This window comes from Bos grunniens, chromosome 16, assembly GCF_055505025.1.
Source record: "Bos grunniens cultivar Pamir isolate PY7600 chromosome 16, Bosgru_T2T1.0, whole genome shotgun sequence".
Taxonomy (NCBI): Eukaryota; Metazoa; Chordata; class Mammalia; order Artiodactyla; family Bovidae; genus Bos; species Bos grunniens.
This window is the reverse complement of record NC_141180.1, coordinates 51,056,289-51,080,311: the sequence shown is the minus strand read 5'-3', so window position 1 is coordinate 51,080,311 and position 24,023 is coordinate 51,056,289. Positions and strand designations below refer to the sequence as shown.

The window sequence follows — 24,023 nt, the reverse complement described above, 5'->3', positions numbered from 1 at the left end:
TGCTCTATTTTTTATAAAATTAGGAGATAGGTTTTTATCTTTCAGATCTCATCAAAATCAAAAGAGTATTGTTTAAAAATTATTTCTAAAGATGTGTTTCTGGTAAGCTCACCAGAACATTATGGTTAATCATGAAATAAAGCCAAGGGGTGAATATAAAATTTGATCTATATTCAATCTGATTATATCACAATTCAATTTTTATTCAACTATAATACCATCTTTTACTAGGTCATTTGCTTAGAAATTCTATATGAAGTGGCTTTCTAAGCTTTAATTATATTTCTTACCTCAAGATAACTCTTAACAGAATCTTAAAATTCTGTCTTGTAGACAGAAATGATTGCTCAATTTTGCAGTCATGATACAAGTCCATTCAATAACAATTATGTGACTTATTTGGATAAAATTTAAATCATACTAGTTTTTAAAGATACATTTATTTTATTTTGGTTGCACCGTGTCTTTGTTGCTGCGTGCAGGCTTTCTCTAGTTGCAGGGAACGGGGGTTCTCTTCGTGTGGTACGCAGGCTTCACACTGCAGTGACTTCTCTAGTTGTGGAGCTTGGCTTCTAGGTGCACGGGCTTCAGTAACTGTGACTGGGCGACCCTAGAGCACACAGGCTTCAGCAGTTGTGACTCACGGACTCTAGAGTGTGGGCTCATTAGCTGTGGTGCACACACTTAGCTGCTTCACAGCATGTGGAATCTTCCTGGACCAGGGGTCGAACCTGTGCCCCTGCGTTGGCAGGTGGATTCTTATCCACTGAACCACCAGGGAAGCCTTATTAGTTTTATTTTAGTGGAAATAACCAACAGCTATACAATAATGTTCACAAAGTATTCACAGTCTAAAATAATTCATACTACTTAGTATTTGGTCATTTTCCAGTGTTTGTATTCATCAGCTTTGCAAGCATAAAATAAACTAACAGAGTTCTTTCTCAAGTGGTTTGTAACCAAACAAGCAAAGTCATTTTTAACTTAAAAAGTTGAATAATCATGGGAAATATAGTGAGAGAAATGAAAATAAACATGGAATATGGTGGAAATTAAGATAGAATGAAGAGTCTCTTTTTTGTGTGATTATTTAGCCATTGTCTTTCAATCTATTGTTGAAATGACTAATTAAACATAATACTTTGGAAAATATTAGAACTCATTATAAAGGACAATTATCCAAACCTTATTTATAAGTAAGTACAACCATTAAAATTGCAGATTAACATTAGGATTTTCACAGATGCTAACAAATCACACAGAAATGCAGAATGATGGCAATTTAAGAAAACTGAGATACTAATTGGAAAAAGATTCCTTTAAGTATTTGAAATTTTTTCATAAATCTGGTTGTTGTAATCTAGATTTAGTCTATAGTTCAGCCCTTTGTGCTAGGGTTTAGACAGAGTTGGTTTCTTTGGCTTCTTACATACCAATGGTATTATTTCTAGCTATTTCAGTTCTCCATCATGAATAAGATCAGAGTTGTCAAAATTACTCTAGTTTGGCTTAATTGTTCCTGTCCTTACCAAAGGCAGGCCCTAACTTAGCTAGCCATTACATTATAAGTGATGAGTTTGAAAGAAAAGAGTAAAAGGGATGGAAAGTGAAATAAAGAACAAGGGCTCAAAAAATACTGGGACAAAGAACAAGACAAGGTGAGCCAAGTCCTTTCTCCAGAAGACTCTTGTAAAGATTGGTAAAATGAAACATTGGCTGTACACAGAAGCAATCTTTGATATAAGAAGAAATATTAAATTAAAATGTACATCAAATATAAAATTATATCTACAACTACTATGGCAGTACTGAACAATCTAGCATGTGTCAATAAACATTAAAAAAAAAACATAAATGAGACTGAATCACTCACCTTATCAAGCTCACTTGTCAGTTTTTTATTTTCTTCAGTTAGTAACACTTTTTCTCGTTCATACTGTTGCTTGAACTCATTTTCAAATTCTTCCCTTTCACTTTGACTAATACAATTCAAAATATGCAAGAAAAAAAGGAGTTGAATTAAAAGTAAAATAATGGTATTGTATCATATGCTCTATTCTGAAAAACCACTATATCTCAATTGCTCCAAATCCCAATCCTTTCCCTTAAAATGAAGAAATCTCAATCATTTCCTTTTAATTAATAAATAGATTTCTCTGCTTAATAACATTTATTTTGTTGTTCATTTGAAAATCTGAGGAAGACATCCTGATTATGCTCTCCTTATTTAGCTGTGTATATGCTAGGAAGTATGAGATCATGAGGAAGCAAGGGGAAAAGGAGGATACAGGGACCACAGTATGATTCTACACTCAGGTCTAGATTGCACAGAAAATTCAAGAAAACTCAAATTATACTACCAACAGTTCTCTCAATACACTCAGGCCATCCTTCCCTAATTCCTTCTTTGCTTCTTCCCTACGTACCTACCAATCTACATATATATACATATAACATATTTAATGTTATAAAACTTGTTTAGTTCTGGGGGACAGAACTGATTAACCCTTAGAGGTAAACACAATTCTACAAACTTTTTAAAAACCTCCCTTTCACTTTCATGTATTGGAGAAGGGAATGGCAACCCACTCCAGCGTTCTTGACTGGACGGGGGAGCCTGGTGGGCTTCCGTCTATGGGGTCACACAGAGTCGGACACGACTTAAGTGACTTAGCAGCAGCAGCAGCAAAGGAGACAGGGGAATCAGTTTTTGAATACTGAACTGAAGTGTAGAGAAGAGCCTTATCTCTACTGCAGTTTGATGGAGAAAGTTGGTTAGCAGCAAATAAATTTAAAAGTGAAATAGTTCTGGGTAATTCTATAATTGCTTCCAAGTCAACAAAGAACATAAATAATGGTTGATTTAAAAATGTAATCTTAAAAATCCCTTTATCACTAAATTATTGAATATAAATTAAATTATATGATTAACTTCTAGAAAAATAACCATTTTGTGTCCAAGCAAATGTGTCACTTTATTATCTACAATCAAAATGTGAAATTCAGTTATGTTTAGAATCTTTCTAGATTCAGAAGCAACAAAAACAACAACTTAAAAAAAATATGAAAAACTACAAAGATGCATTCTTTCAGAAATACAAGTAGATGAAAGTAAATTGAGTAAAATTTCTATAAAGGGCTTCCCTGGAGGCTCAGTGGTAAAGAATATGCCTGCCAATGCAGAAGACATGGGTTTGATTTCTGGCCTAGGAAGATCCCACATGCCTCAGAGGAAGTGAGTCCATGCACCACAACGACTGAGCCTGTGCTCTGGAGCCTGGAAGCCACAGCTACTGGACCCACGTGCTGCAACTACTGAAGTCCAAAGGCCCTGGAGTCTGTCCTTGGCAACAAGAGAAGCCATTGCAAGGAGAAGCCCTCACACTGCAACTGGAGAGTATCCTCTGCTCACCGCGACTAGAGAAAAGTGCACAGCAATGAAGACCCAGCACAGCCAAAAAAATTTTTTCTATATAAAACCATTTTTGTTTTTTCCTATTAGCATTAAACATAAGTCTCTGCCATACTTAAACAAAATAAACAAAAAGGAAAGTTAAAGTGTTACTCAGTCGTATCCAACTCTTTGAGACCCCATGGACTGTAGCCAACCAGGCTCCTCTGTCCATGGAATTCTCCAAGCAAGAATACTAGAGTGGGTTACCAGTCCTTTCTCCAGGGAATCTTCCTGATTCAGGGATCGAACCCGCATTTCCACCATTGCAGGCAGATTCTTTACTGTCTGAGCCACCAGGGAAGCCTTTAAAAATGTGCTGAGGGTCTACTATGATGGCGGTGGTTTAGTCACTCAGTTGTGTCTGACTCTTGCAACTGCATGGACTGTAACCCACCAGACTCCTCCATCCATGGAATTTCCCAGGCAAGAATACTAGAGTGGGTTGCCATTTCCTTCTCCAGGGGATCTTTCCAACCTGGGGAGTGAACCTAGGTCTCCTGCTTTGCGGGCAGTCCCTTGCATTGCAGGCAGATTTTTTACCAACTTAGCCACTTTCCTGATCTTCCTGTTCACTGGTAACCACCTTGAAATCTTGAGACTGCCATATTCACTTAACTCATTGCCTAATTTTTCTTCCCTATGCCAAAATCTGGCTTCTGCTGCCATCACCTCAAAAAAAATGCTGTCTCAAACCTATTGTTCCAAACTGTTATTATATCCAATCTACTGGCTACCTTTGACACTGTCACCATTTCCCTCTCTTGAAACGCAGTCTTCCTCTGGCTTCAGTGATGCCCACCTTCCTGATTTCTGCCTACATTTTGACTTTCTAGCTGTCTTTGTGAGCCCCCACCATCCCCTCCTTCCTCCACATAAATGCCAATACTCTCAGGTATTCTGTCTCAGGTGCTCAACTTTTCTTTACACCTTCTTCCTGAGCTATTGCATCTATTATATTACCTGATTTCAATTATCATCTATTATGCTGAATTTACATCTGAATCTACATTGGAGATGAATTAGAACTAATTAAACTACTCCAATCTACATTGGAGAAGGAAATGGCAACCCACTCCAGTATTCTTGCCTGGAGAATCCGATGGACAAAGGAGCCTAGCAGGCTACAGTCCATGGATTTGCAAGAGTTGGACACAACTTAGCGACTAAACCACCACTATGTAGGTTGGAAGCTTTCCTGGGTTTCAAACTGTCGACTTGATATCTCCTCAAAATTGTCTCCTAAGCACCTCCAATTCAACATGCCCAACCCTAATAACAGATAATCAAGTTACCACCAACCCCATCTTCCTTTCCCTATAATCATATATTCGACTTACTCTTCTCTTACTATAGGAAAAAACACAGCTAAGGTCAACCTCTTTGCTTTTGTGCCTGCTTAAGTACACTTCTTCCCTATCTGTCTGAATCATCTACTGGGTACTTTCTATCAGATTACAAGCATGGTGTTATTTTTGAGATAAATTTCTCCTCCAATTATTATTTCACCTTCTTGTTCTTGCAATGAAAGACTTCCAATAATAACAGTGTTATCTATATCCTGTCTCCAAACACTCTCCTTCAAGTCTTCAGATCCATTATGGGTTTTCTGGCCACTGAAATTGTTCTTATCAAAGTCACCAATGACCTTCATATTTTTAAACTCATCTATCAATTATATGGTCCTCATCTTATTTGATTTAGACCTCATCTAATTTGACATGTAGACAGATTTGATACACATTCATTGTAATACCAAATCTGGGCACCAAATTTGCCTGGTCTTCTTCCTATCATTCTTCCTGGCTCTTTCTTATCCACTTTGCTGTTCCTTCATTTCTCAGCTTCTAAAGACTGGAGTTCCAGGGTACAGTCCTAGGACTTCTTTTTCATCCATATTCATTCACTAAGTGATCTCATATAGTCTCACCCCTTTTGATATCATGTGAGTAATAGATACCCCTAGGATTTTATCTCCAGCCCTGAAATCCAGACTTGTTTACATGATGACCTATTTGACATTTCTACCTGGATGTCTAAAAGCATCTCACACATAATTTGAGCTTCTGATATTCTCATCCCAAACTTACTTCTTCTGTAGTCTTCCTCTCTAAATGGTAACTATATTCTCTTAATTGCTAAGGCCCAAAACGGTAGTATCACCCTTGATTTTTCCTCTTTCTTTCTTATCCATATCTAGTGTATCAGCAACTATCATTATCTTTACCTTTTCTGCCACCAACCTAGGCTCAAGCCACCATCATCTTTTGCCTAGATTACTGCAATAGCCTTCTAAATGGTTTTCCTGCCTTTTCTCTTATCTAGTTCAGACTTTTCTTAAACTAGTCATCAGAGTAACCCTTTTAAAACACAAGTCAGTATTTGTCCATTTTCCACTCACTATCCTGCAATGCTTCCCTGCCATGGTTTTGAAAGGGAAAATATAAGTCGCTTAGTCGTGTCTGACTCTTTGCGACCCCATGGACTATACGGTCCATGGAATTCTCCAGGCCAGGATACTGGAGTGGGTAGCCTTTCCCTTCTCCAGAGGATCTTCCCAACCAGGGACTGAACCCACGTCTCCCACATTGCAGGCAGATTCTTTACCAGCTGAGCTACAAGGGAAGCCTGCCATGGTTTTACTGTAAGTAATTGTAAGTCACTGAAAATGACATAAAACTTTACATGATCTGGCACCCATTACCTCTCATACAGATCTCTCACTATTCTTTCCCTTTAACTCTGTTTTATCTACATTGGACTCGTTTTTAGTATTATTATCTTAATAGACTTTGATGTTTTGAATGGTTTTAAGTTCATAGCAATACTGAAAGGAAAGAGTGGTGTGTTTGTTATTATTAATGAATCTACATTAGACACATCATTATTACTAAAACTCTACAATTTATATTAGGTTGTATAGTGACATATATAGAGTAGTTTCACTGTCCGAGAAATCCTCTGTACCCTGCATATTCATCCCATCCTCCTTCCAACCCCTGCAATCACTTATCTTTTTACTATCTCAACAGACTTCTTAATGTAAAATGTTCTTCTCATACATATGTAAGGACCCACTTTCTCTGGTCCTTACTGAGAAATCACCTTCTCAGTATAATTTTTCCGGGCTATCATGTGTATGTGTGTGTACAATTTAATTCTCACCCTAATGCTTCACAGTTCCCATCCCCTGCCTTACTTTTTGTTCTTGGACTTAATAATTATCTAACATATTCTGTATTTTACTTATTTTGTTTATATTTTATTTATAGTCTTTCACCATAATTAAAGGAAAGCTCCATAAGGACAGAGAATTTTTGTCTGTTCACTGCTATGTCCCCAGGGCCTACAACAGTGCTTCCACATAGCAGGTTCTAAAAAAATTTGTTGAATGAATGGACCAAACTGAATTAAACTCAAGCTGCCCATATAAGTTGAGAATGACAATAACATACATTTAGTTCCCTAAAACCTAGAAACTTGAGTATCACTGATAATTTCTTCTGCTTCTCATTTCTCATATCTGGTCATTATGTCCTCCAGGTTCTGTCTTCTCAGTAGACTTTCTGAGTTCATATGCCTTTCTCCATCTTCACTGTCATACATAAGGTCCAGGCACCTCATCTCTCATGGGTAGATTCCTGTCTACAGTCTGCTCCTTTTAATCTACACAGTAATAAGAGTGATCTTTCAAAAATATAATCATGATATTTTTCTTCACTAGTCTTAGGATAAAGTCTAAATTCCTTACATTCCTTCATGATCTTACCTCTATTTTCCTTTCCAGTTTCATTTCTTAACACTCATCTTTATTTTTACGCCTCCACCATAATGAACATCTTTCATTTTCTAAATGTGTCATTGCTACCCTGTTCCTATAGATCGTGGCAAAGTCTGCTAAACTTTGCCTGGACACTCTTCCACAGCTATGTATTTCTTATATCCTTGGTCTTAACTCAGAAATAATTTTTGTTCAAAAAACCCAGACACACCAAAGTTAACATTTGAAAAAAAAGAAAGAAAGAAACAACAACAAAAAAACCCAAGCAGCAAAGTCATCTTTCGCGTCTCTTCTACAAGTGTTCCTACACTTCCCATTTGCTTTCCTATGATGCTGTAATATAATCTTCTATTTACCAATCTTGACTTTTCTCTTCTTGAGGACTAGACTGTATTTATTGCATATGTTTCTCCAATCCTTGACACCAAACAGGTACTCAACAAATAATTATTAGAGGAGTAAATAACTTGATTCTTACCTCTCTCTCCTGTTTTTTTCCAATTTGTCTTTCAAAATCATAATTTCTTTGTTGAGAGCAAGTTGTTGGCCTTCTGAATCATGTAGTTCTTTCTTCAGATTTTTAATTTCATTTGCATGTATTCCTTCTCTCTTGGACAATTCTTCTTCATAAAAGATACTTTTCTTTTCCAAATCAGTCTTTAGTTTGGTTATTTCTTGTTGATGTTCTATGCTGCATACGCCTGGTGAGTAACTAATTTGTTTTTGCTATAGAAGTAATAATACAAGATTAGTTAATCTGTAAGAATAATAAAATATCAAATAATAACTATAATACAAAGGACTGTTGATGGAAATGAATATTACTTTTGCATATTATTATATAGACTAATACTTTATTAAGGCTGTTAACCTTTTGTCTGCCATATGTTACTAATATTTTTCTAAGTGTGTATTCCTTTATTGTTGTATTTTAGTCTCCTTCACACCAGGATTAAATATTTATCTAATGGTACTCATATAATCATTTGTTTTACATTTAAATTTCTAATTTATATATAACACTGTGTATGAGTTAGGGGAAAATCTAACTGCATCCTGTTTCTGATGTGGAACTTATAAAATGTTATAAACACACTTGTGTCTTTAACAGATTAAATTGGGGGAGAAGTGGTAGAGCTAGAATGCACAAAAAGAAAAGGGAGAAATCTTCTGCAATGGTCCAAGGAGAAATGACAAAGGTCTAATCTAACATCTCCGTAGCCATTCCAGGAAAAAAATGACACAATTCTTTGCATTTAGGTAGGGTAGTAAGAAGAAGAAATTTTGGTTGAAAGCCATCTTTTGTAGAAATTAGGTTGAAATATACTCTTGGTATCAAAGAGAAAGGAAAACGTAAAGTCCAATGGCTCTTCAAAGTAGTGCTTAAGGTAAGACAAAGGTTATGACTATAAGATTTCCTGAGTTTTGTACCTTTTCTATTTTGTTATATGCAACTTTCCCAGATGATCCACAATAAAACTTTTAAAAATCCAAAGAACCTTTGAGATTATACTTAGTGATAACAGGAATCAAAATCTAGAAGGCAGTGCATCCTTTTTTTGAAGTCTGTATTAAGGGTAGGGACATATCCCGGAGTAGAATGACATGCACTCATCTTCCTGAGAGAACACCAAAATCGCAATTAGCTGCTTTTTTTGGATCCACCAAAAAAAGATACCCCATGTCCAAAGGCAAAGGAGAAGCTGCAGCAAGCTGATGGGAAGTGGGGGGACAATAAAGAAGACTGAGCACTGAAGGACTGAAGCTTTTGAACTGTGGTGTGGGAGAAGACTCTTGAGAGTCCCCTGGATTGCAAGGAGATCCAACCAGTCAATCCTAAAGGAAATCAACCCTGAATATTCATTGGAAGGACTGATGCTGAAGCTTCAATACTTGGGCCACCTGATGCAAAGAGCCGACTCATTAGAAAAGACCCTGATGTTGGACAAAATTGAAGGCAGGAGGAGAAGGGAACGACAAAGGATAAGATAGTTGGATGGCATCACCGACTCAACCGGACATGAGTGTGAGCAAGCTTCAGGAGTTGGTGATGGACAGAGAGGCCTGACATGCTGCAGTCCACAGGGTTGCAAACAGTCGGACATGACTGAAGAAATGAACTGACTGACTGAGGAGTGTTAATAATTTTATGTTTCACATCTGGGTCTGTGATCTATTTTAAGTTAATTTTTGTGAAGGGTGTAAGCTCTATTTATAGATTATTATTATTATTATTTTTTTGGTATGTGCTATCTGGTTGTTCTAAACCATTTGTTAAAAAGAACATCTTTACTCCACTGTATTGCCTTTGTTTACTTTGTCCACAAAGGTCCATCTAGTCAAGGCTATGGTTTTTCCTGTGTTCATGTATGGATGTGAGAGTTGGACTGTAAGAAAGCTGAGTGCCAAAGAATTGATACTTTTGAACTGTGGTGTTGGAGAAGACTCTTGAGAGTCCCTTGGACTGCAAGGAGATCCAACCAGTCCATCCTAAAGGAGATCAGTCCTGGGTGTTCACTGGAAGGACTGATGTTGAAGCTGAAACTCCAATACTTTGGCCACCTGATGTAAAGAGCTGACTCATTTGAAAAGACTCTGATGCTGGGAAAGATTGAGGGCAGGAGGAGAAGGGGACGACAGAGGATGAGATGGTTGGATGGCATCACTGACTCAATGGACATGGGTTTGGGTAGACTCCAGTAGTTGGTGATGGACAGGGTGGCCTGGTGTGCTGTGGTTCATGGGGTCGCAAAGAGTCAGACACAACTGAGAGACTGAACTGAACTGAACTTGTCACAGATGCTGTACCTATATATTTTCTTGTCACTACCATACTGTCTTGATTACTGCAGCTTGATATAAATCTTGAAGTCAATCTTTCAACTGTGCTCTTTTCCTTTACTATTGTGTTGGCTATTTGGGGTCTTCTGCTTCTCCATTTAAGCTTCAGGCTTGATTGCTTGATGTTCACAAAAGAACTTGCTGGAATTTTGACTTACATTGCAATAAATCTGTAATTGAAAGTAGAAAGAACTGACATCTTGATAATAGAGTCTTCCTGTCCACGAACATGGAATATCTCTTCATTTATTTAGTTCTTCTTTGATTTATTTCATTAGAGCTTTATAGTTTTCCCCATACAGATCTTAAGCATATTTTGGTATACTTATATTTCAGTATTTCATTTTTGTGGGTGCTAATATTAATAGAATTGAGTTTTAAATTTCAAATTCCGTTATTTATGGCTAGTATATAAAGAAGTGACCAACTTTTGCATATTAATCTTGTACCTGCAACCTTGCTATAAATGCCTTATTAGTTCCAGGAGATTTTTGTTAATTTCTTTGATTCTCTACATAGACAATCATATCATCTGCTAACCAAGACAGTTTTATGTCATCCTTCCCAATCTGGATACCTTTTTCATTTTATTTTCTTGTCTTACTGCACTAGCTAGGACATACAGTATAATGTTGAAAAGGAGTTGTGAGAGGAAAAATCTTTGTTTTGGTCTTGATCTTAGTGAAAATTTTCAAGCTTCATACATTAAGTATCATGTTATCTGTAGGTTTCTTGATAGATATTCTTTGTCAAGTTGAGTAGTCCCCCTCTATTCGTAGTTTACTGAGTTTTTATCATGAATGGGTACTGGAGTTTGTTATATGCTTTTCCTGCAGCTTCTGATACAGTCATGTGATTTTTTTTATCAAATCAATGATGCATTACATTAATTGACTTTTAAAGGTTGAACCAGCCTTGCATACATAAATGAGATAAAATCCCATTTGGTTGTGGTATATAATTCTTTTTATATATTGCTGCATTCAATTTGCTAATATTTTGTTGAGGATTTCTCCATCTATGCCTATGACGCATGTTAGTCTGTGTGGCTTTCTTTTCTTGTACTTTGTCTGGTTTTAGTATTAGCGTAATTCTGGTATCACAGAATGAGTTAGGAGGTATTTCCTCTAGTTCGATTTTCTGAAAGTGACTGTAGAGACTTGGTGTGATTTCTTCCTAAAATGTCTGGTATAATTCACCAGTAAACACATCTGGGCCTGATGCTTTCTGCTCTCAAAGGTTATTAATTATTGACTCAATTTCTTTAACAGGCAGAGCCTTTTCATATTATTTACTTCTTCTTAGTCTAGTTATGGCAGCTTGTGTCTTTCAAGGAGTTGGTCCATTTCCACTAGGTTATCAAATTTGTAGGCAAATAATTAATTGTCCATAGTATTTCTTTATTAGCATTTTAATGTACATGGGTTGCACAGTGATGTCCTGCCTTTCATTTCTGATATTAGTGTCCTCTCTCTCTTTTCTTTTTATCTTTTTATGTGCTTTATTTTACAACCAAAGTTTAAAAATATAGCAGAAAGCACAGCAGGCAAAACATAGATTAAACATTCTTTGCAAAAAATTTACCACAGAAAAATTTTTAAAGGTAATTATAAGCATACAAAATGATGTAAGTTATACTGATAGGTAATTCCCCTTCTTTTCAAGTTTCCAGTGGAATTATTAAATTTATATAAGGTATCAAACTTCTGGAAGAAAATCTGGTCAGAAACCATAAGAATAATAAAATCAGACTCATCTCAATGCAAATTTAACATAAAAAAATTTTTTTTTAATTTATTTTTTAAAATTTGGAAGAAAATCTGGTCAGAAACCATAAGAATAATAAAATCAGACTCATCTCAATGCAAATTTAACATAAAAAAATTTTTTTTAATTTACTTTTTAAAATTTTATTTTATTTTTAAACTTTACAATATTGTATTAGTTTTGCCAAATATCGAAATGAATCCGCCACAGGTATACCCGCGCTCCCCATCCTGAACCCTCCTCCCTCCTCCCTCCCCTACACTCCCTCTGGGTCGTCCCAGTGCACCAGCCCCAAGCATCCAGTACCATGCATCGAACCTGGACTGGTGACTCGTTTCATCCATGATATTATACATGTTTCAATGCTATTCTCCCAAATCTCCCCACCCTCTCCCTCTCCCACAGAGTCCACAAGATTGATCTATACATCGGTGTCTCTTTTGCTGTCTCATACACAGGATTATTGTTTTTTAATAAAATGTTAACATTTGTAACCTACTGCTGTACTGAAATTCAACTATTATATGAGCAACTTATTCCCAGAATGTAAGAATACTTTCATGTTAGAAAACTTAATATGATTTCTCTCAAATATAGATAAAGGGACCCCCTCCCCTTTTTTTTCCCTTATTTAGCCTGGCCATAGGCTTATTTATTTCATTGATATTTTGTGTGTTTTTTTTTTTTTACTTTAAATGTAGGCTTTTATTGCCCACTTGAACTTTTTTTTAATTAATCAATTTATTTTAATTGGAGGGTAATTTCTTTACAATATTGTGGTGGTTTTTGCCAGATGTCAACATGAATTTAATAAGCTTTCAATATTTTCCTATTTTTAATTTGATAGATTTTTATTCTAAATTTTATTATTTTCCTTCTGTTTACTTTAGATCTAACTTGCTCTTCTTTTTCTAGTATCCTAAGGTAGAAACTCGGAGAAGGCAATGGCACCCCACTGCAGTGCTCTTGCCTGGAAAATCCCATGGACAGAGGGGCCTGGTGGGCTGCAGTCCATGGGGTCGCTGGGAGTCGGACACGACTCAGCGACTTCACTTTCACTTTTCATTTTCATGCATTGGAGAAGGAAATGGCAACCCACTCCAGTGTTCTTGCCTGGAGAATCCCAGGGATGGGGGAGCCTGGTGGGCTGCTGTCTATGGGGTCATAGAGAGTCGGACACAACTGAAGTGACTTAGCAGCAGCAAGGTAGAAGCTAAGATGATTAATCTTACATCTTTCTTCTTTTCTAATATATGCATTCAACGCTACAAATTTCCCCCTAAGTAATGCTTCTACTACATCTGACAAAGTTTGATAAGTTGTGTTTTCATTTTCATTTAGTTCAAAATATTTTTAAGTTTCTCATGAGATATTTTCTTTGACTCGTTTTATTTATAAGGGTGGTGCCTTATTCCCAAGTATTTTGGAATTTTCCAGCTATCTTTTTGTTATTGACATCTAGTCTAATTCCACTGTGGTCTGAGAGCAGACAATGTATGATTCCTATTCTTTTAAAATATGTTAAGGATTTGTTATGGTTTAATTTATGGCTTAGAATGTGGTCCATCTTGGTGGATATCCCATGTAAGCTTGAGAAGAATGTGTATTCTGCTGTTGTTGATCTATAGATGTCCTTATATCCATGTGATTGATGATGATATTGAATTCAGCTATGTACTTACTGATTTTATACCTTCTGGATCTGTCCATTTCTGACAGAGGGGTGCTGAAGTTCCCAAGTACGACAGTGAATTTATCTCTTTTTAAAGTTCTGCACTTCTGCCAGTTTTTACGTCACGCATTTTGATGCTAAATTGTTACACACGTACACGTTAAGTATGCTAGGCCTTTTTGATGGCAAACAATGCCTTTCTTTACTTCTAAAAACTTTCCCTACTCCGAATTTCACCCTGTTTGAAATTAATATAGCTATTTCCACTTTCTTTTGATTAGCATTATCATAGTTTCATTAAAGTCTTTATCTTATCAATCAGAGTTGTTTTCAATTCCTGGTCTGATCATTTCAACAACCCTGAGTCTGGTTCTGATGTTTGCTCTATTCTGTGTTTTTTGACTTTCAGTGTTATTTTTTATTGTTAGGTCACCATGATGTAGTGAGTAAAAGGAACTGCTGTAAACAGGCTCTTAGTAATGTGGTGGAAGTTGTGTGGGGAGGGGAAGTGTTCTTACTGAGCCTGGGCTTCTGGACTGTGAACTTAAGACAACCTTGTCAGCTATTCTCCCCATTTACCTGTTTGGACAGGGTGACTACAGTGGGCTGGGATGGGTTATTTCCCTTCTCTCAAGTTAGTTAGGTCTGATAAAACCTCAGCAAGTTAGGTTCTAGTTGAAGACACACCTTGTTAAGAAGGACAGACCGCTCTGGTACATCTGACAACTGCTACCCCTATTGTTAGTACAAGGGGTATTATCCTCTGACATTCACTGTGAAAACCTGGTAGAGCTCTAGGATGTAAAACTGATGAAACTGTGAGGGCTCCCCAATGATGAGGGTCCCCTGGGAGTTTTTGTATCTCAGACTTGTCTGCGCTGAGCCACCAGCAATTTTTCAAGTATTCAAGTACTTGTTCATGCTTCCTTGCACTGGCACTGCTTTTCTACAAGGGTTCCTGATCTCCTAAGCTGTGATTCTCTTGATCACTGTCTCCAACTTGGAGGGTAGGAGTTCATTCTGTGATACTACTTTTCTTACACAGTGTCAGACTTTATTTTTCTGGGCTCCAAAATCACTGCAGATGGTGATTGCAGACAGGAAATTAAAAGATGCTTACTCCTTGGCAGGAAAGTTATGACCAACCTAGAGAGCATATTGAAAAGCAGAGACATTACTTTGCCAACAAAGGTTCGTCTAGTCAAGGCTATGGTTTTTCCTGTGGTCATGTATGGTTGTGAGAGTTGGACTGTGAAGAAGGCTGAGCGCCGAAGGATTGATGCTTTTGAACTGTGGTGTTGGAGAAGACTCTTGAGAGTCCCTTGGACTGCAAGGAGATCCAACCAGTCCATTCTAAAGGAGATCAGTCCTGGGTGTTCTTTGGAAGGAATGATGCTGAAGCTGAAACTCCAGTACTTTGGACACCTCATGAGAAGAGTTGACTCATTGGAAAAGACTCTGATGCTGAGAGGGATTGGGGGCAGGAGGAGAAGGGAATGACGAAGGACGAGATGGCTGGATGGTATCACTGACTTGATGGATGTGAGTTTGAGTGAACTCCGGGAGTTGTTGATGGATAGGGAGGCCTGGCGTGCTTCAATTCATGGGGTCACGAAGAGTTGGACATGACTGAGTGACTCAACTGAACTGAACTTTTCTTACAAGTCTAAGAACTGTTGATTTTTCAATTTGTTCAGCCTTTTACTTGGTATTAGAACAAAGTGGTGATTTCCAAAGTTCTTACATGCTAGATTGGAAACTGGCAGTATTCTCTAAAGTTTTAAAACATAGGATCCTATGATCTGCAAATAGTTTTACTTCTTCCTTCCCAGGTTGGATGACTTCTATTTCTTTTTCTTGTCTAATTCCTCTGGCTAGAACCACTAGCATAATGTTAAATTGCAGTGGTGAAAATGGGCATCCTCGTCTCATTCCTAAGGGAAAATTTTTTTTAATCATTTATCATTGATTATGATGTTAGCTGTGAGTTTTTCATAAATGCCTTTTCTCACATTAAGTACATTCCCTTCTATTCTTAGTTTTCTGAGAGTTTTTATCAGGAAAGAGTATTGCATTTTGTGAAATTAAGATGCACCAATTAAGATGACCATGTGGTCCCCCTGTTCACTTTGTTTCTTTTAATGTGATTTATTATATTGATTTATTTTCTTACATTTAACCATTCTTGCATTCCTGGGATAAACCCCACTTTACTATGGTTTATAAGCTTTTTTTTTTTTTTTTTTTTGGTTTATAAGCTTTTTAATATGACTTTGGATTTGGTCTGTTGGTATCTTGTTGAGAATGCATGTATCTATATTCATTAGGAATACTGGTCTGTAATTTTCTTCTTACATTATTCATGTGGTTTTGGGATTACAGCAGTGTTGGCCTTCAGTTCAGTTCAGTTCAGTCCAGTCACTCAGTCGTGTCCAACTCTTTGCGACCCCATGAATCGCAGCACGCCAGGCCTCCCTGTCCATCACCAACTCCTGGAGTTCACTCAGACTCAGGTCCTTCGAGTCGGTGATGCCATCCAGCCATCTTATCCTCTGTCATCCCCTTCTCCTCCTGACCCCAATCCCTCCCAGCATCGGAGTCTTTTCCAATGAGTCAACTCTTCGCGTGAGGTGGCCAAAGTACTGGAGTTTCAGCTTTAGCATCATTCCTTCCAAAGAAATCCCAGGGCTGATCTTCTTCAGAATGGACTGGTTGGATCTCCTTGCAGTCCAAGGGACTCTCAAGAGTCTTCTCCAACACCACAGTTCAAAAGCATCAATTCTTCAGCACTCAGCCTTCCTCACAGTCCAACTCTCACATCCATACATGATCACAGGAAAAACCATAGCATTGACTAGATGGACCTTTGTTGGCAAAGGAATGTCTCTGCTTTTCAATATGCTATCTAGGTTGGTCATAACTTTCCTTCCAAGGAGTAAGCGTCTTTTAATTTCATGGCTGCAGTCACCATCTGCAGTGATTTTGGAGCCCACAAAAATAAAGTCTGACACTGTTTCCACTGTTTCTCCATCTATTTCCCATGAAGTGATGGGACCGGATGCCATGATCTTCGTTTTCTGAATGTTGAGCTTTAAGCCAACTTTTTCACACTCCACTTTCACTTTCATCAAGAGGCTTTTTAGTTCCTCTTCACTTTCTGCCATAAGGGTGGTGTCATCTGCATATCTGAGGTTATTGATATTTCCCCCGGCAATCTTGATTCCAGCTTGTGTTTCTTTCAATCCAGCGTTTCTCATGATGTACTCTGCATATAAGTTAAATGGCCTTAGGGAATGAATTAGGAAGTGTTCCCTATTCTTATATTTTGTGGAATAGTGTAAGAGGAACTGGTGTTAATTCTTCCTTAAAAGTTTGGTTCAGTTCACTAGTGAAGTTATCTGGTCCTGGGCTTTTCTTTGTCATGGGTTTCTTATTACCAATTCATTCTCTTTGCCTGTTATAAGTCTGTTGAGACTTTGTATTTTATCTTGCATTTAGATAATTTGCATGGGTCTCGATCTATCCATTTCACCTAGATTACTTTGTTGGCACAGAGTTATTTAGAGTATTCTCTTATAATCCTTTTGCTTTTTGATGACAGGTAGCAACATCCACTTTCACTTCTGATGTTAGTTGTTTCCTCCCTTCCTCCCTCTCTCTGTCAAGTCTAGCTAAAGGTTTGTCAATTTTGCTGATCTTTCAAAGAATCAGCTTTGGTTTCATTCTATTATTATTCTCTTCTCATTTTATTGAACTCTGCTCTAATCTTTATTTACTTCCTTCTGCTAGCTTTGTTTCCTTTGCTCTTCTGTTTCTAGTTCTGTAAGATATAAAGTTAGGTTACTGATTTGAGACTCTTACTTTTTAATAGAAGCATTTACAGCCACAAATTTGCCTCTGAGTACTGCCTCTGCTGCATCCCATGTGGTGTTTTCATTTGATTAGCCTACAGGTATTTTCTAATTTTCATTGTGATTTCTTCACTTGACCCATGGGTTGGTTAAGAGTGCCTTGCTTAATTGACACATATTTTAACATTCCAGTTTTCCTTATGATACTGATTTCTAGCTTCATTCTATGGTGAAATTGGAGTAGACACTTTGTGTGATTTCAGTCTTTTTACATTTATTGAGATTTATTTTGTGGCCTAACCTAATATCTGGTCTATCCTAGACAATGTGTCAATCGCACTTGAGAAGAATATATATTCTGCTGTTGTTGGGAGGAGAGTTCTATATATGTGTTGTTAGTTATAGTTGGTTAAATTGTTGATCAAGACATCTGTATCCTTATTTATCTTCTGTCCACTTTTAGAAGTGGGGTGCTACAGTTTCTAACTTTCACTCAATTCTATTGAAAAGTATTCTCAATGCAAATAAAGATTCCTATAACCTTTTAAAGGAGCCAAAATAAGTTTCAAAATTTATATGTATATAAGTTTAATTCAAGACATTCCCACTTTTAGAATATCTTAAAGAAATGATAATAATCCTAAAATATAATGAAATATCCTAAAATTATGATAATAATCATAGCTAACAGTTACTGAGCCTTTACTTTGTATCAGGCCATTGGCTAAGTATTTTGAATGTGTTAACTAATTTATTGGGTAGTTTTATTATTACCACAAATTTTTAAAAGATACAAGAGATTATGAGTGCTTGATCAGTGGGTTAATATATGTGATTGGAAGTCTTCATGCAGCAGTGATTAGTAAAGATAAAAAAAAGGGGAAACTAGCAGATAGAATGGTACTGAGAATTAGAAAACCTGGGTTTAAATTGTACTCTGTCATTTAAGACTGTAAATCCTAAACTCTTCTGAGTTTCACTTTCCTCAAATGCGAATAATCTCTAAGATTTCTTTCAGTTTGTACCTTCTGATTCTGGTTTTTAACAAAAGCATCTAAAATAGTGCTGGAAACGAAGCCGTCCCTGACTGACAGTTATTTGAGATGGTAATGCAATGACTTCTATATACTAATTCTGTTCTAGAAGTCTAGATTTTTATGGAAGAAACATTTCTAATTTGGAAAGCTAAACAAGACCATGGAATCACAATTAATCAAAACAAAACAAGAAAAACCAATCCCCAAAGCAAGAAATAAAATCTAGTTCATATTTGTATTTAAAGCAGAGAAAAACTTACTTGCAACCACTATTATTCAATTTTCAGAGAACAAGCAAGTTCTAGCCAATTCTACCACATCATTCATTCACTGATTTAACACACTTATTAAACAAGTATTGAAAATTTGGTCCTGTGCCAGGATAATAATATACCAGCCTATGCTTTCAATAGTTTAGATGGGGAGACATTTTGTGAATAAATAATTATAATAAAAGCTATTGTAAATTTATTAACAAAATTCTAAAGCACCACAGAATTAGGAATACTTAAACTTCCTCAGAAGACATTCAACTTAAGTCTTTCATTTGTTGGATGAATAAGATACTAGACTAGGCCTGCAAGGAGTGTGTGGAGGTGGTGGCTGGCAGACAATGCTGAGGAAATGGGATATGCAAAGGTTAGAGTCAGGAAAAGGCAGACATCATATTCAGATTATAATTTAGTGCTACAGAAATATGATATCCATTTAATCCTAATTCTCTCACTTTGACATACATAATAACATTATTATAGCTATCAGTAACCGAACACATGTGATGTAGCAGCTTACATACATATATATGTACTCCTTATGTAAAACCAATGAGATAGGGTTTTACAAATGAGAAAATTAAAGTCCAAAGAGACTAAATGTTTTGTCCAGCATTAAACAGCAAGTAACTGATGAGGCCAGGCTTTAAAACAATAAAGTCCAACTCTAGAACTGGCACAAGGATTTCTCTTCCTAAGCACTTCTGTTGAGATATTTCAGTTCAGTTGAGTCGCTCAGTCGTGTCTGACTGTTTGCGACCCCATGGACTGCAGCACGCCAAGCTTTTCTGTCCATCACCAACTCACAGAGCCTACTCAAACTCATGTCCGTCAAGTCAGTGATGCCATCCAACCATCTCATCCTCTGTCATCCCCTTCTCCTCCCACCTTCAACCTTTCCCAGCATCAGGGTCTTTCCCAAGGAGTCAGTTCTTCGCATCAGGTGGCCAAAATATTAGAGTTTCTGCTTCAGCATCAGTCCTTCCAATGAATATTCAGGACTGATTTCCTTTAGGGTAGACTGGTTGGATCTCCTTGCTGTCCAAGGGACTCTAGAGTCTTCTCCAACACCACAGTGTTCAAAAGGATCAATGTTCAAATGCATCAATTCTTCAGTGCTTAGCTTTCTTTATAGTCCAAATCTCACATCCATACATGACTAGTGGAAAAACCATGGCTTTGACTAGACAGACCTTTGTTGGTAAAGTAATATCTCTGCTTTTTAATATGCTATCTACGTTGGTCACAGCTTTTCTTCCAAGGGGCAAGTATCTTTTAATTTCATGGCTGCAGTTACCATCTGCAGTGATTTTGGAGGCCCAAAACATAAAGTCTCTCACTATTTTCATTGTTTCCCCATCTATTTGCCATGAAGTGATAGGACCGGATGCCATGATCTTTAAGCCACTTCTTCACTGTCCTCTTTTACTTTCATCAAGAGGTACTTTAGTTCTTCTTTACTTTCATAAGGGTGAAATTTCACCACTTTCATATGGTGAAAATGCCTTAAGGCTAGTGTCATCTGCATATCTGAGGCTATTGATATTTCTCCTGGCAATCTTGATTCCAGCTTATGCTTCATCCAGACCTGCATTTCGCATGATGTAGTCTGCATATAAGTTAAATTAGCAGGGTGACAATATACAACCTTGACGTACCCCTTTCCCAATTTGGAACCATTCTGCTGTTCCATGTCCAGTTCTAACTGTTGCTTCTTGACCTGCATACAGATTTCTCAGGAGGCAAGTCAGGTGGTCTGGGATCCCCATCTCTTTGAGATTTTTCACAGTTTGTTGTGATCTACACAGTCAAAGCCTTTGGTGTAGTCAATAAAGCAAAAATAGATGTTTTTTTGGAACTCCTGCTTTTTTGATGATCCAGCGGATGTTGGCAATTTGATCTCTGGTTCCTCTGCCTTTTCTAAATCCAGCCTGACCATCTGGAAGTTCATGGTTCACATACGGTTAAAGCCTAACTTGGAGAATTTTGAGCATTACTTTGCTAGCATGTGAGATGAGTGCAATTGTGCAGTAGTTTGAACATTCTTTGGCATTGCCTTTCTTTGGGATTGGAATGAAAACTGACCTTTTCCAGTCCTGTGGCCACTGCTGAGTTTTCCAAATTTGCTGGCATATTGAATGCAGCACTTTCACAGCATCATCTTTTAGGATTTGCAATAGCCCAACTGGAATTCCATCACCTCCACTAGCTTTGTTTGTAGTGATGCTTCCTAAGGCCCACTTGACTTCACATTCCAGGATGTCTGGCTCTAGGTCAGTGATCACACCATTGTGATTATCTGGGTCTTGAAGATCTTTTTTGTACAGTTCTTCTGTGTATTCTTGCCATCTCTTCTTAATATCTTATGCTTCTGTTAGGTCCATACCATTTCTGTCCTTTATCAAGCCCATCTTTGCAAGAAATGTTCCCTTGGTATCTCTAATTTTCTTGAAGAGATCTCTAGTCTTTCCCATTCTATTGTTTTCCTCTATTTCTTTGCATTGATTGCTGAGGAAGGCTTTCTTATCTTTCCTTGCTGTTGTTAGAATTCTACATTCAGTTGGGTATATCTTTCCTTTTCTCCTTTGCCTTTAGCTTCCCTTCTTCTCTCAGCTATTTGTAAGGCCTCATCAGATAACCATTTTGCCTTTTTACATTTCTTTTTCTTGGGGATGGTCTTGATCCCTGTCTCCTGTACAATGTCACGAACCTCATTCCATAGCTCATCAGGCACTCTATCTATCAGATCTAGGCCCTTAAATCTATTTCTCACTTCCACTGTATAATCATAAGGGATTTGATTTAGGTCATACCTGAATGGTCTAGTGGTTTTCCCTACTTTCTTCAATTTAAGTCTGAATTGGCAATAAGGAGTTCATGATCTGAGCCTCAGTCAGCTCCTGGTCTTGTTTTTGCTGACTGTATAGAGCTTCTCTATCTTTGGCTGCAAAGAATATAATCAATCTGATTTTGGTATTGACCATTTGGTGATGTCCATGTGTAGACAAGACAGAGGGTCTAAGACATCTAACCATGCCTCCCATGAGATTACCAATGTATCTCATCCAGGTATGCAGACCTTCATAAATATTTTAACTCCTTCCTAACAGATTTCTCCACTAAACACAGCCTTCCGTTTCCTTGCAGCATGATTAAGAAGTCTACACCAGCTTCCTACTGATGAGAATTAAGAATACTATATTTGAAGGATAGCTAGTTTTTACTCCATACCAAAAGGAGCACACAACTAGTAATCATGTTAGGCATAAAGGGGAGAAAATTTATTCAACTTGATAAACATGGTATCAAAAGTTACCTTCAGTCCCTCTAGTTCATTCTCCAGTTGCTTAGAATAGTGCTCACTCTGTTCACGCAATTTCCTGTCTTTAGATGCTTCAGCAGCCACAGCTTCTGTACGAACTTCCAGCTTTTAAAGGAAAATGAAAAAAGCTGATTTCATGATTATAATTGTTTCTCTAATAAAATGTTTTCCCCATGAGAATTTACCTTGCAATAGGGAGATAACTCAAATGTTGAAATTCATATTAAATAACATTACCAAACTAAAAAAAAAAAAACAAAAAACTTTTTTCAAAAATTAAATGAAATATATATTATTTCACTAGTCTGAAAAAGCAGCTTTAATCACTACCCCATGGCCACTACAAAATTTGCCTGACTACTAACCTCTTTTTTGGCTCTTTCTGTTCTGCGCAGTTCTTGCCTTAAGCTTTCAACTTTTTGCATCACCAGGTCCACCTCTTCTTCCTTATCTCGGACATGGCGAGCAAGTTTCTGTTTTTGGGTGTGCAATTCTGTTAGCCGCTCATTGATCTCCATGAATTCCTGCATGGCCAGTTTCCTCTGACAGTGTGCGTCTTTCAGCTCTTTGGATTGGTTTTTTAATCGCTCACTAGCCTGGACTAGTTCCTACAGTTTTGTAAAAAGAATATAAGTTACCAATTCTGCAACCTAGGGACCAAATTTGGCCATCAAATTAGCTATCATGAAGCCAAGAAGAGCCAAAATTATTCACCTTGGAATAAAATTAAAAGAAATGAACTACTTTTGAACAGATACTAGTAGCATGATGCTCTGTTCATATTCTCAATTTCTTATGCTAACATTCTAACTGCAAAGATTTAACCTGAATTACCTTCATTTCAATAAATAAATAAATGGTACAGAAATGAAAGATACAATGATCAAAATAAAGATTTTGTGAAATGTAATGGCTATCTGTAAGGTTTAAAAAATTATATCAAATGATTACAAATGATAAAAACAACAGTTATATTTGATGTGGGGACCAACTCTTGGGCCAGCAGCAAAGAGAAAAGCTAAACTCTCTAATTAAAGTGAGAAACTTAGAAGGGGCTAAAGTAGACTTGGGTCAGAAGAATCACCTGCCTCCCAGCAAAAAGAAATGCAAATCTTTTTTGAGGAAAAGCGTCTCAATGAAATCTAGGGTATTTTTTTTTAAGAGCATACAAATATGAGCTCACAACCATAGATTACCCAAACACCCAAAGGACAAACAACTATAAGCAAACATTACAAACAATAAAAATAAACCCCAATGTATCTGGATATTAGAATCATCAGATACTAATATATTGCTATATATAAAATGAAGAAATGAAAGGAAATTATAAAAATAGAAAAATGACAAAAGACTAAAATGATCAGGCAAAAAGAGTATTGAAGTTGTTTATAAAACAATTTTATAGAGCATTTAGAAGTGAAAAAAATAAGAGAGGATATAATCACAAATCTAGAGGAAATCAAAAAAGGTAAAAGGATACAATGAAACATTTTATGCCAATAAACTTTTCAACTTGTGAAATGAACAAATTCCTACAAAACTAAATTTATCAAAACTGTTTCAAGAAGAAATAGAATGCCTAAATATACCTGAATAGTTCTATAACAATTAAAGTAACCAAACCAATAGCTAACAAAATTTCCTCATCCCCCCAGCATGAAAGAAATCTCTAGACTCAGATGGTTTTACAGATGATTCCCAGTGTTTCAAGGATCAAAATGTTTCTCTTATACAAACTTTTCTAGAGAACAGAAAAAGAGGCAGTGCTACTCAGCGAATTATATGAGACCAGTATATCTTTATATATATTTAAAAAAAAAAGAAAGATGGTTTGTTTCCTTATTAAAGAAAACAAATTTAAAAAAATCCTAAAAAAATGACATTAGCAAATAAGTTCAGTGATATATAAAGTGGATAAACATGAACTCTGGAACTCAACTCCCTGTGTTGAAATTCCAGTTTCCCCACTTTCTAGCTCTATGATCTTGAACAAATGTACTTAAGCTTCTTTGTGTGGGATCTCACC

The 24,023-nt window shown here is 36.8% G+C and overlaps 1 protein-coding gene across 27 annotated transcripts in view; it reads right to left on the bottom strand.

Annotated features, from left to right (window-relative positions):
* CDC42BPA (CDC42 binding protein kinase alpha) overlaps positions 1 to 24,023 on the bottom strand; it is a 297,854-nt gene that overhangs the window by 78,092 nt on the left and 195,739 nt on the right. For 18 of the 27 annotated variants that reach the window (XM_086345011.1, XM_086345012.1, XM_086345017.1 and 15 more), the window contains 4 exons: positions 22,360 to 22,602; positions 21,989 to 22,099; positions 7,711 to 7,958; positions 1,874 to 1,979 (listed from right to left, as the gene is read on the bottom strand). In XM_086345011.1, the coding sequence (XP_086201137.1) occupies positions 1,874 to 1,979; positions 7,711 to 7,958; positions 21,989 to 22,099; positions 22,360 to 22,602 (708 nt within the window). The remainder of the gene's footprint in view (positions 1 to 1,873; positions 1,980 to 7,710; positions 7,959 to 21,988; positions 22,100 to 22,359; positions 22,603 to 24,023) is intronic. The other 9 variants (XM_086345028.1, XM_086345019.1, XM_086345016.1 and 6 more) reach the window with 1 other exon arrangement.